The 12,786-nt window shown below is 48.4% G+C and overlaps 1 protein-coding gene across 1 annotated transcript; it reads left to right on the top strand.

Annotated features, from left to right (window-relative positions):
* The first annotated feature begins 4,707 nt into the window (after window positions 1–4,707).
* On the top strand, window positions 4,708–5,623 carry LOC149367958 (uncharacterized). Its single transcript, XM_089568398.1, has 2 exons — window positions 4,708–4,776; window positions 5,303–5,623. The coding sequence occupies exon 2, from the start codon at window positions 5,320–5,322 to the stop codon at window positions 5,533–5,535; it is 216 nt and encodes a 71-aa protein (XP_089424524.1). The 5' UTR covers window positions 4,708–4,776; window positions 5,303–5,319; the 3' UTR covers window positions 5,536–5,623.
* Window positions 5,624–12,786: the final 7,163 nt, after the last annotated feature.

The following is a 12,786-nucleotide window of genomic DNA, read 5'->3' as shown; positions in this document are numbered from 1 at the left end:
CACACCACGCCCTATGTGCAGTGCGCTTCTGTGGTGGCATACGAGCTGCCACTTTCGAGTGGTAAAGTTTACATCGGTCAAACGGGGCGATGTATCAACGACCGGCTAGGTGAGCGCCAAAGGAATTTAAAGAAAAATGCGGACGAGGTTAAGCACTGCCACTCATGCACGACATGTTCGCCACGTTTCAACAGTGTTAGAATTCTAGGCAGCAGGAAGTTTCAAACGGCACATGAACTCCTGGAGGCCTTTCATATTGTCACGTAGCAGTTGGTACAGGTAGCGCCGCGTCCAGACAGCAGAGGAACGCCAACACCGAGATGATGCCAGCGCACACCGAGACGGCCAGGATGGAACGTCGAGCTTCGTCTTCTTCAGCAGCGAACCGCGTGGCGCACGAGCTGCGTGCCGAACAGCCGCCGAGCGGCTATTGTTGTAGACGCGGCATTACCCTCCCTCTCGGAAAGAGCATCGGCCCGATGCTTTAAGAAGAAAATAGGGAGAAAGAAACAAAAAAAAAAACAGAGTAACGCACAGCACTGAGTCACTGAATGACTCGCGAAAAATAGGGCTTCATCCGCACTACATGAACAATCTCTGGTCTCTGCTGACGTCGAGTAGTCCGGGAAGCCCCATCAGGGAGGACTTCATAGGTTACGTCGCTTAGCTGACGGAGAACTCGGTAGGGGCCGAAATACTGCTTGAGCAGTTTTTCGGAAAGGCCACGGCGTCGAATGGGGGTCCATACCCACACTTTGTCGTCCGGGGCGAACGTCATCAGTCTGTGGCGGCGGTTGTAACGTCGGGCGTCACGGTCTTGTTGGTTCAGGATGCGCACTCTTGCAAGTTGTCGAGCTTCTTCTGCGCGAAGCGTGAACTCCTCGGCGCCAACGTCGGGGTCGCGGCCATCATGGGGCAGCATTGCTTCCAACATTGTCGACACTTCGCGGCCGTACAACAGACAGAAGGGCGTCCTCCGCGTGGTTTCCTGTTGAGCCGTGTTATACGCGAAAGTAATATATGGCAGGATATTGTCCCAAGATCGATGCTCAACGTCAACATACATGGACAGCATGTCGACGAGAGTTTTGTTGAGGCGCTCGGTCAGGCCATTCGTCTGGGGATGGTAGGCGGTTGTTTTCCTGTGAGTAGTGCCACTCAGCCGCATGAGGGATTCCAAGAGTTTGGCAGTGAAAGCGGTGCCTCTATCCGTGATAATTAGTGCTGGAGCGCCATGCCGGAGGACGATACGTTCCACGAAAAATTTCGCAGCCTCGGCTGCTGTGCCGCGCTGGAGGGCCTTGGTTTCAGCGTAGCGCGTAAGGTAATCAGTAGCGACGATAATCCACCGGTTTCCCACCGACGCGGCAATATAAAGAAAAGAGCAGTTTGCTGCATTAGTGATGCTTAGGTTTTTATGTACACTTCGGAGTTCAACCTTTTTCGGCGCTATGATAAGATCTTTGCTGGTGTTACCTTGGGGCGTGGTTGTTTCGGTTTTTATCCTGTCTGCAGTGCGCAGACGCGTGAGCCTTTTTTTATGCCCGAAATTTTTCCCAGTAAACCAGTTGTGAGTTCAGCGTTCGTCCGTGTTTTTGCATGTTCCTTTTCTTTATGTTCATGCTTCTTCCCTGCAGGTATGAATCAAGAATGCAGCTGTAGCAGAGAAAGGAAGGACGGGTCGCAGTGCCTTTGAGTGCGAACGCACTGCTTCACGAGGTCAAACTGGTGTGATGCTTCACCTTGAGGGTGCCCATGGGCAAACCATAATGCAATTTAATGTTGCTGCGACTATAATTCGAACTCACTTCGTCGCGTACAGATCAGCTTCTCTCACAACTGTACGAGCGAACTAGTGTGTTAAACTGAAACACACTATCGCACTCTGCATTGCACATTGTCTTTTTCATCAACTAATCCTAACAACAAAGTAGTTTTCGCGCTTTGAGCTATGTGGCGGTAGTGAAAGATGTGCGCTGTATGCGTTGGCGCGAACAACGTTGTGGCAGAAACGCTGCACCCCGAGGATACCCCACCTTAGTACACTGGGTCATTTCGCAATGATGATACAAAGTTGAATACGCGCATAGCTAGTTCCCTGAGTCACTGGACAGCTCAATCGCGCTTTCAGGTAGTGCACTTACTCTTTGTCGGCTTGTCAATGTTCCCATCAATCCCTGCCTCTCTGCGTCGCAACGGCAAGAGTTACTGGACTTGCTTTATAAACAAAAAGGCTCCTTGATGCGACTTCTGCTACCCTGGGAAAGACTTCTGTTGCCAAAGGTACCTCGGTTGTTAGCCGCCGCACGTACCGCGTTTCTTTATCCTAATGGAAAGTCATAGGGGACAATGTGCGTGATATTCTCCGCCGAGAAATTGTTTGCCCTTCAGCCAGTCCCTCATCTTCCCCAGTGGTTTTAGTGAAGGACGAAGATGGGTCAGTGCGTTTTTGTGTTGATTACCGTGCCCTCAAAAAAATCACTCGAAGAAACTATTACCCTAAGGCCCGGACTGATGGCTTCTTCGACTCTCTCTATCGAGCTAGAAACTTCCCCACCGTAGATCTTCGTTCCGGTTACTGGCAGATTCCCATGCATGAAGCACACAGAAAAAACCGGGTTCGCTACTCCCGACACACTTTACGATTTTAACTTAGTGCCGTTTGAACTGTGTAACGCTCCCGCTACTTTGGAACACATGATTGATGCAGACCTACGCGACCTGAAATAGAAATCCTGCTGATGCTACCTGGACGACACTGCTATTCTCTCTTCGACTTTTCGTGAACACTTACGCCGCCTCTATGAATTGCTCACTTGCCTCGCTTCTGCTGGCCTTAAACGCAATACCAAAAATTGTCATTTCTCTAGGAAGGAAAATCAAGATCCTGGGACCATCTCGGCAGACGAGACGGCATTCGCCCCGACCCTGAAAAGCTTGCTGCTGTCCTGAACATTGCTAGTCTTCAGCTGCCTAAAGTACTGCTTCGTTTCCTTGGACTGTGCCCTTCTTTTCGCTGGTTTATACGAAATTTCGCTACCTTCGCCGCGCCACTGCATCAACTTCTTACCGCTCACAGTGATTTCGTTTGGCCTGAGCAATGTGAAAGTGCGTTTGGAGCCCTGAAGCAAGCTCTCACCTCAGGCCCTGTCCTTTTTCACTTCGATGATGCTGATCCCACTGTTCTACACGCTGACGCTAACGGGCGTGGCCTTGGTGCTGTTCTTTTGAACCGTCATAGTACTTCTCGCGGTGGAGTTATTGCATTCGCCAGACGATGAAAGTGTCAGTACTGCCTGGCTAATTATTATAGACGTTTCATTGGGGACCTTCCGCTCCTTTCCCATTCCCGAAATGCTGCCTTTCGCTTACTATAAATAATAGTGAACTCAAGGTTGTCATATAGACTAGGGATAAAAATGAGCAATCTATGCAGGGTGTTTCACCTAAGATTTTACACAGCTTTTTAAAAATATGCTTTTTGATTTAGAAGAGTGATTTTTTCGGCATAGTATTGTCAGTGCTATAGTACATGATAATACAGCTAAGACATGCTAACTACCGTAGCAGGATGGCTAATTAAAATTTAATAGTTAGCTTTTAACTATCACCGTTACGCTCCTTAGTAATTCTGAGACGTTTAGCTCACCGTAAGTCATATCCATATCAGTTTTTATAATTTCGTAAACGCGGTTGCCCTGTACGCTGTGGCCCAACAAAATCTGGTTGGTTTGGTTTGGTTTATGGGGTTTAACGTCCCAAAGCGACTAAGGCTATGAGAGACGCCGTAGTGGAGGGCTCCGGAAATTTCGACCACCTGGGGTTCTTTAACGTGCACTGACATCGCACAGTACACGGGCCTCTAGAATTTCTCCTCCAAAGAAATTCCAGCCGCCGCGGCCGGGATCGAACCCGCGTCTTTTGGGTCAGCAGCCGAGCACCATAGCCACTGAGCCACCGCGGCGGCCCCAACAAAATCTGACTGCATCGCGCCAAAATGCAGGCGGTTTTGAGCAGCTGGCAGGCAAAGCAACGCCTGCAGTGCACCTAACTTGTCAAAATAGCCAAACTTTTTTGGGTCACAGCGCCGAGGGTAATCGTGCTTTCGAAAATCTAGAAACTGATATGGATATAGCTTACGGTGGGCTTGAGGCCTCTTAATAATTAAGAAGCCTAACGGTAATCGTTGGAAAGTTAACTGTTCAATAGTAGTTAGGGTGCTTGTAGGTAGCAAGTCTTAACTGTATTCTGATGCACGTCACCGCTGATAAAGCTATGCCAAAAAAAATCGGTCTCCTAACTAAAAAAGCCTATTTTTAAATATTGTGTAAAATCATAGCTTAAACACACTTTATATAAACATTTCCAATTGACGCTAATATGTAAACAAATCTTCGGGTTTTCTGACCATAAGTGCGAAAGCAGACGTGGTAGGTGACGCAGAAAAATGAATGTTTCACTGAAGGGCGCCGCTAACAAAGGAAGTCAGACTGGAAGGACTGCGTGCAAGGTCAGCGAACAGCCATTAAGTACAGGACCACTTGCAATGAGGGAACTCCCCTTCTGCGCCACTAAGACAGCAATAACGCCTTGAACGAGGGTTGTAGACGTAGAGCTACGCGGAAGGGGCTGTCCCGGAGCTGTGCCGTCCGCTGTCCTGCTCGGCAGAGGTGAAGGACGCTTTGGGACGGTACCCCCGAGGCTCTATAAAAGAACGCTTGCTCCGTACACCAGAGCACACAACTCCTTTGCCTCCAGCGCTTTGCAGAGCAACAGGTGAGCATGAGCCGCTGAAAGCGCCTTCGTATTCCTTCCCACATCTGAGCCACTGTGCTCACGAGGCTAGCGCGGCGTTCTGTTGACCTTCATCGTGTGGAAATATTAACCCAATATTTTTCGTGAAATCAATTTCGGGGAAAGAACATTCATACTGCTACAGTTTCTGTAAGGAAGATCTTTATTTTTTCACTACGTAATGTTATTTGTATTTTTCTAAAATGTTTGCTTTATCCATGGGCGCAGCGTTGCAAAGCTGCGAACGGCAATTAAGCTACGCACCGTAATGTCTGGTATATTCGGAGTGATAAAACCGCTCATCTTCGAGCTTGCAAGCATTGGACGACATGAACGTTAATTCCAACTAATTAATCTGACAACTAGACAACTAGGACCTGAAACACCAGTTTAATATGAGGACACGATCGCGACCTCACCTAAAATTCATTGTCCGGCACTGCAGCGGAAAGTAACTTCAGGTCTGTCGATGATCTCCCGTAATTTTCTTTCTCCTTTCCATCCACAGAACCCAACCAAGCAGCCATGATGAGCAGCAAGTCCCTCCTGGTCGCCCTCGTGGTGCTGGTTGTGCTGTGCAGTTTGGCAGCCGCCCAGTATGGATACGGTGGATTTGGACGCGGCTTCGGTGGTGGCTTCGGTCGCGGATACGGAGGCTACGGCCGTGGCTACGGTGGCTACGGAGGCTTCGGGCGTGGCTACGGAGGCTATGGCGGATTCGGACGGGGCTTCTACGGCTGAACATGTAACATGAAACCTATTAACCAAGGGGAATCTCATCGTGACATTCTTCTCAACATCGAGTGAAATAAATTATTACTACCGTGCATACAGGAAGTTCGTTTGTATTAGTCAATCACAAGCCCGAGGAGGTTTTAGCCCTCAATGAGGGCACTGTTCGGCGAACTATGCGTGAAAACTGCTTTGAACATCTCCTTCCAAATTTTTGTCAAACACAAGGTGGTCTTTATGCCCCTTCAAAGTCAACAGAATTGCGAAGGTTCTGAAGAGACCAATCGAAACATAAAAGCGACCCTACTTTGTCCGATTAGTTAAAGCATTGGAAGCCAGCTATCTAAAATTTTAATATGGTGGCGTACAGAATTCACTGCGCCAATAATGATAGAGGTGTTTGAGTGACTAACAGTGAAGCAACTGAATTTGCCATTGCTGCTGCGAGGCAGAGCAGAGGGGTTTTCGGGCTCCAGCTGCATCAAGGGCTGGAGGTGGGAGTCTGGCTCCCTGGTTCGCCAGCCTGCCGGCCCAAGGTTTGCCCCTGGATTCCTTTCGGACGGAATGGCGTCAGTGACATTCTAGTGGTGCATGTACCCAATGGAGAAGGGGCCCTAAAAATGAAAAGTTCTAAACTGATCCAGGAGCAGCTGAAGGCGGTCCCTTTTGGGCCCCTATGGGCATTCTGTGCCGATCCTCGGATGTGCAGTGCGTGTCGGAGTCTATGCATTGCACATCCTTTGCACCATTTCCAGTTAAGCTCTTCATTCCAGAGCCTAACGCATGATCAAAACGTATCATTCGCGGCGTGGACCCATCGGCTTCTCCGCAGGAACTACTTGATGACTTTCAGGGCCCTCGATTTTGGCGTGTTATCCGTTTACCGCTGTACCAGAGATGCTAAGGGCTCACGTGTGCCGATAGTCTGTGATTGCAACATCAGCAGAATCTTTGTGCCCGTCTGCGCTTAAGGTTTGGCCCATAGTGTACTGCGTCGACCCGCTACAGCCTCGTCCTTTGCAATGCAAGAATTGCTGGCGCTTTGGTCATAGCAGCAAAGCTTGCAAATCTGCGACGCGTTGTCGACTATGCGGGTAGAACCATTCCGCAGACCTCTGCACATATGAGGGGCCCACTTGCAGTCTCTGTGGCGGCGTTCATCCGGCTAATGACGCTCGCTGTCCTAAACGCTGTGATGAGCAAAATGTTCTGGACATCATCCAGCAGAGAATGTGCTCTGGAGCTGATGCTAATGCACAAGTAGACCGAAAGAGTTATTCTTATGCGGGCCTTGCTAGGTCATCTGGGTCTGAGGTAGAGGCGTTGCTGACAAAGTCTGCGGTCTCAGCTGTCGAGAATGCGCTTGCAGGCGTTCTGGACCGTATGCTGACTACCTTCAGTGAAACTCCATCCCAGGTCATTTCCAGTCAGGTTGCTCCTTCAACTGTCGGTCTTCCCATTAGATCAACTAGACCATACCATAGCCTCTCTGGCGTCTCTCCCCTGAATCCCATTCCTGCTGCGTCCTCGTTTGTGCCTGCACATGGTGCCGGGGATACTAGCCTCTCTACCGTTTGCACTACATATGTAGAGAAGGCGAATCCTTAACTGATGCGCCGAGCGCCTTCCTCTCCGCCGAAGTCTGCCCTCCCAAACTACAAAAGCAAGAAAGGTTCCCCCAGTAATCCGCATAAAACCGATGCGTAAAAAGGGCTGTCACAACCTATCTACTTTTACACTAACCTTGGCGGGGTTTGAAGTCGTTCAGTGGAATAACCGTTAAGTTGCATCTTCTCCCTATTTACAGAACCTTACCTCGCAATTCGACCCAGAAATAATTTTACTTCAATAAACTTGGCTTACTCCTATTAGGTCATTATCTCTAAACATTTCCGGTATTCCGAGCCAATCGCAATTGCGACTGGGGTGGTGGCTTGTTAACACACACCAAATTCAAAGACCTCACAGCGAACCTGACTGTGGCTGTTGATGTCGCATTTCCACAGTGTGCTCCCCTTACCGTAGCTAGTGTATACTTTCTTTCAGGTGTACATACAGATCATTTAAAAGTTTTTTTGTGTTCTAGCAACAGAGTGGTGATTGCTGGTGATTTCAATTCTCATCATGTAATTACGGGTTTTAGTACAGATGCTTGTGGGCAGCTTTTTTGGTCATGGATGTCGGCAAGGCACGTGCGTTCCTGCAACTGTTCAGGAGTTACTCACATGCGTTGCGATTATCGGTCTGTCATTGACTTAACATTGGCAGTGAACGTGGCGCAGGCTTCTTCGTGGTATGCAATACATTGTGGTACTTCCAGGGATCACTTTCCAATAACTTTCACCATAGTATGAAAGAAGCCAACTGCCACAGAAACCAAGGGGCACAGGGGATTTTTAAGTTATTTATTTATATTGTGGTGTTGATCAATTTAGAATATTACTGAACATGTTATCGCTTAAAGCTAATTGATTAGAAAAGCAGAAGAAAAAACAACCACTGCCGCCGGTGGGATCCGAACCCACGACCTCCGAATTACGCGTCCGGTGCTCTACCTCTGAGCTACGGCGACGGCTGTCAAATCTTCTGCTTTCGGGGGTATTTATGTTTACAAGTAACCTAACCTTGAGAGTGTTCATCAGCGCCACCCATGTTCATAAGCGGCGGACGTAGAACGTCCTGAGTTACCGCAGGTGTGACGTAGAACGTCATCGAACGGAGAGGGTGGAAGCTGCGTGAGAACCCTCTTATGCTTCCTATGGCGTCAAGGCTGCCAGAACCGAGGCCCTCGCTAAGCAATTAAGCAAATAAGCGAAGGGGAATGAGGGGCTCGTTATAAATATGAAAGAATCCAACAGCCACAGAAACCAAGGGGCACAGGGGATTTTTAAGTTATTTATTTATATTGTGGTGTTGATCAATTTAGAATATTACTGAACATGTTATCGCTTAAAGCTAATTGATTAGAAAAGCAGAAGAAAAAACAACCACTGCCGCCGGTGGGATCCGAACCCACGACCTCCGAATTACGCGTCCGGTGCTCTACCTCTGAGCTACGGCGACGGCTGTCAAATCTTCTGCTTTCGGGGGTATTTATGTTTACAAGTAACCTAACCTTGAGAGTGTTCATCAGCGCCACCCATGTTCATAAGCGGCGGACGTAGAACGTCCTGAGTTACCGCAGGTGTGACGTAGAACGTCATCGAACGGAGAGGGTGGAAGCTGCGTGAGAACACTCTTATGCTTCCTATGGCGTCAAGGCTGCCAGAACCGAGGCCCTCGCTAAGCAATTAAGCAAATAAGCGAAGGGGAATGAGGGGCTCGTTATAAATATGAAAGAATCCAACAGCCACAGAAACCAAGGGGCACAGGGGATTTTTAAGTTATTTATTTATATTGTGGTGTTGATCAATTTAGAATATTACTGAACATGTTATCGCTTAAAGCTAATTGATTAGAAAAGCAGAAGAAAAAACAACCACTGCCGCCGGTGGGATCCGAACCCACGACCTCCGAATTACGCGTCCGGTGCTCTACCTCTGAGCTACGGCGACGGCTGTCAAATCTTCTGCTTTCGGGGGTATTTATGTTTACAAGTAACCTAACCTTGAGAGTGTTCATCCGCGCCACCCATGTTCATAAGCGGCGGACGTAGAACGTCCTGAGTTACCGCAGGTGTGACGTAGAACGTCATTGAACGGAGAGGGTGGAAGCTGCGTGAGAACCCTCTTATGCTTCCTATGGCGTCAAGGCTGCCAGAACCGAGGCCCTCGCTAAGCAATTAAGCAAACAAGCGAAGGGGAATGAGGGGCTCGTTATAAATATGAAAGAAGCCAACAGCCACAGAAACCAAGGGACACAGGGGATTTTTAAGTTATTTATTTATATTGTGGTGTTGATCAATTTAGAATATCACTGAACATGTTATCGCTTAAAGCTAATTGATTAGAAAAGCAGAAGAAAAAACAACGACTGCCGCCGGTGGGATCCGAACCCACGACCTCCGAATTACGCGTCCGGTGCTCTACCTCTGAGCTACGGCGACGGCTGTCAAATCTTCTGCTTTCGGGGGTATTTATGTTTACAAGTAACCTAACCTTGAGAGTGTTCATCAGCGCCACCCATGTTCATAAGCGGCGGACGTAGAACGTCCTGAGTTACCGCCGGTGTGACGTAGAACGTCATCGAACGGAGAGGGTGGAAGCTGCGTGAGAACCCTCTTATGCTTCCTATGGCGTCAAGGCTGCAAGAACCGAGGCCCTCGCTAAGCAATTCAGCAAACAAGCGAAGGGGAATGAGGGGCTCGTTATAAATATGAAAGAATCCAACAGCCACAGAAACCAAGGGGCACAGGGGATTTTTAAGTTATTTATTTATATTGTGGTGTTGATCAATTTAGAATATTACTGAACATGTTATCGCTTAAAGCTAATTGATTAGAAAAGCAGAAGAAAAAACAACGACTGCCGCCGGTGGGATCCGAACCCACGACCTCCGAATTACGCGTCCGGTGCTCTACCTCTGAGCTACGGCGACGGCTGTCAAATCTTCTGCTTTCGGGGGTATTTATGTTTACAAGTAACCTAACCTTGAGAGTGTTCATCAGCGCCACCCATGTTCATAAGCGGCGGACGTAGAACGTCCTGAGTTACCGCAGGTGTGACGTAGAACGTCATCGAACGGAGAGGGTGGAAGCTGCGTGAGAACCCTCTTATGCTTCCTATGGCGTCAAGGCTGCAAGAACCGAGGCCCTCGCTAAGCAATTCAGCAAACAAGCGAAGGGGAATGAGGGGCTCGTTATAAATATGAAAGAATCCAACAGCCACAGAAACCAAGGGGCACAGGGGATTTTTAAGTTATTTATTTATATTGTGGTGTTGATCAATTTAGAATATTACTGAACATGTTATCGCTTAAAGCTAATTGATTAGAAAAGCAGAAGAAAAAACAACCACTGCCGCCGGTGGGATCCGAACCCACGACCTCCGAATTACGCGTCCGGTGCTCTACCTCTGAGCTACGGCGACGGCTGTCAAATCTTCTGCTTTCGGGGGTATTTATGTTTACAAGTAACCTAACCTTGAGAGTGTTCATCAGCGCCACCCATGTTCATAAGCGGCGGACGTAGAACGTCCTGAGTTACCGCAGGTGTGACGTAGAACGTCATCGAACGGAGAGGGTGGAAGCTGCGTGAGAACCCTCTTATGCTTCCTATGGCGTCAAGGCTGCAAGAACCGAGGCCCTCGCTAAGCAATTAAGCAAACAAGCGAAGGGGAATGAGGGGCTCGTTATAAATATGAAAGAAGCCAACAGCCACAGAAACCAAGGGGCACAGGGGATTTTTAAGTTATTTATTTATATTGTGGTGTTGATCAATTTAGAATATTACTGAACATGTTATCGCTTAAAGCTAATTGATTAGAAAAGCAGAAGAAAAAACAACCACTGCCGCCGGTGGGATCCGAACCCACGACCTCCGAATTACGCGTCCGGTGCTCTACCTCTGAGCTACGGCGACGGCTGTCAAATCTTCTGCTTTCGGGGGTATTTATGTTTACAAGTAACCTAACCTTGAGAGTGTTCATCAGCGCCACCCATGTTCATAAGCGGCGGACGTAGAACGTCCTGAGTTACCGCAGGTGTGACGTAGAACGTCATCGAACGGAGAGGGTGGAAGCTGCGTGAGAACCCTCTTATGCTTCCTATGGCGTCAAGGCTGCCAGAACCGAGGCCCTCGCTAAGCAATTAAGCAAACAAGCGAAGGGGAATGAGGGGCTCGTTATAAATACGAAAGAAGCCAACAGCCACAGAAACCAAGGGGCACAGGGGATTTTTAAGTTATTTATTTATATTGTGGTGTTGATCAATTTAGAATATTACTGAACATGTTATCGCTTAAAGCTAATTGATTAGAAAAGCAGAAGAAAAAACAACCACTGCCGCCGGTGGGATCCGAACCCACGACCTCCGAATTACGCGTCCGGTGCTCTACCTCTGAGCTACGGCGACGGCTGTCAAATCTTCTGCTTTCGGGGGTATTTATGTTTACAAGTAACCTAACCTTGAGAGTGTTCATCAGCGCCACCCATGTTCATAAGCGGCGGACGTAGAACGTCCTGAGTTACCGCAGGTCTGACGTAGAACGTCATCGAACGGAGAGGGTGGAAGCTGCGTGAGAACCCTCTTATGCTTCCTATGGCGTCAAGGCTGCCAGAACCGAGGCCCTCGCTAAGCAATTAAGCAAATAAGCGAAGGGGAATGAGGGGCTCGTTATAAATATGAAAGAATCCAACAGCCACAGAAACCAAGGGGCACAGGGGATTTTTAAGTTATTTATTTATATTGTGGTGTTGATCAATTTAGAATATTACTGAACATGTTATCGCTTAAAGCTAATTGATTAGAAAAGCAGAAGAAAAAACAACCACTGCCGCCGGTGGGATCCGAACCCACGACCTCCGAATTACGCGTCCGGTGCTCTACCTCTGAGCTACGGCGACGGCTGTCAAATCTTCTGCTTTCGGGGGTATTTATGTTTACAAGTAACCTAACCTTGAGAGTGTTCATCAGCGCCACCCATGTTCATAAGCGGCGGACGTAGAACGTCCTGAGTTACCGCAGGTGTGACGTAGAACGTCATCGAACGGAGAGGGTGGAAGCTGCGTGAGAACACTCTTATGCTTCCTATGGCGTCAAGGCTGCCAGAACCGAGGCCCTCGCTAAGCAATTAAGCAAACAAGCGAAGGGGAATGAGGGGCTCGTTATAAATATGAAAGAAGCCAACAGCCACAGAAACCAAGGGGCACAGGGGATTTTTAAGTTATTTATTTATATTGTGGTGTTGATCAATTTAGAATATTACTGAACATGTTATCGCTTAAAGCTAATTGATTAGAAAAGCAGAAGAAAAAACAACCACTGCCGCCGGTGGGATCCGAACCCACGACCTCCGAATTACGCGTCCGGTGCTCTACCTCTGAGCTACGGCGACGGCTGTCAAATCTTCTGCTTTCGGGGGTATTTATGTTTACAAGTAACCTAACCTTGAGAGTGTTCATCAGCGCCACCCATGTTCATAAGCGGCGGACGTAGAACGTCCTGAGTTACCGCAGGTGTGACGTAGAACGTCATCGAACGGAGAGGGTGGAATCTGCGTGAGAACCCTCTTATGCTTCCTATGGCGTCAAGGCTGCCAGAACCGAGGCCCTCGCTAAGCAATTAAGCAAACAAGCGAAGGGGAATGAGGGGCTCGTTATAAAT

This window comes from Amblyomma mixtum, chromosome 1 (genome assembly GCF_055824585.1).
Source record: "Amblyomma mixtum isolate Tamu chromosome 1, ASM5582458v1, whole genome shotgun sequence".
Lineage (NCBI taxonomy): Eukaryota > Metazoa > Arthropoda > Arachnida > Ixodida > Ixodidae > Amblyomma > Amblyomma mixtum.
This window is presented reverse-complemented; position numbering and strand designations above follow the sequence as displayed.

Coding starts and splice junctions, on each gene's coding strand:
- LOC149367958 (XM_089568398.1), top strand. CDS start 5,320: ATGATGAGCAGCAAGTCCCTCCTGGTCGCCCTCGTGGTGCTGGTTGTG.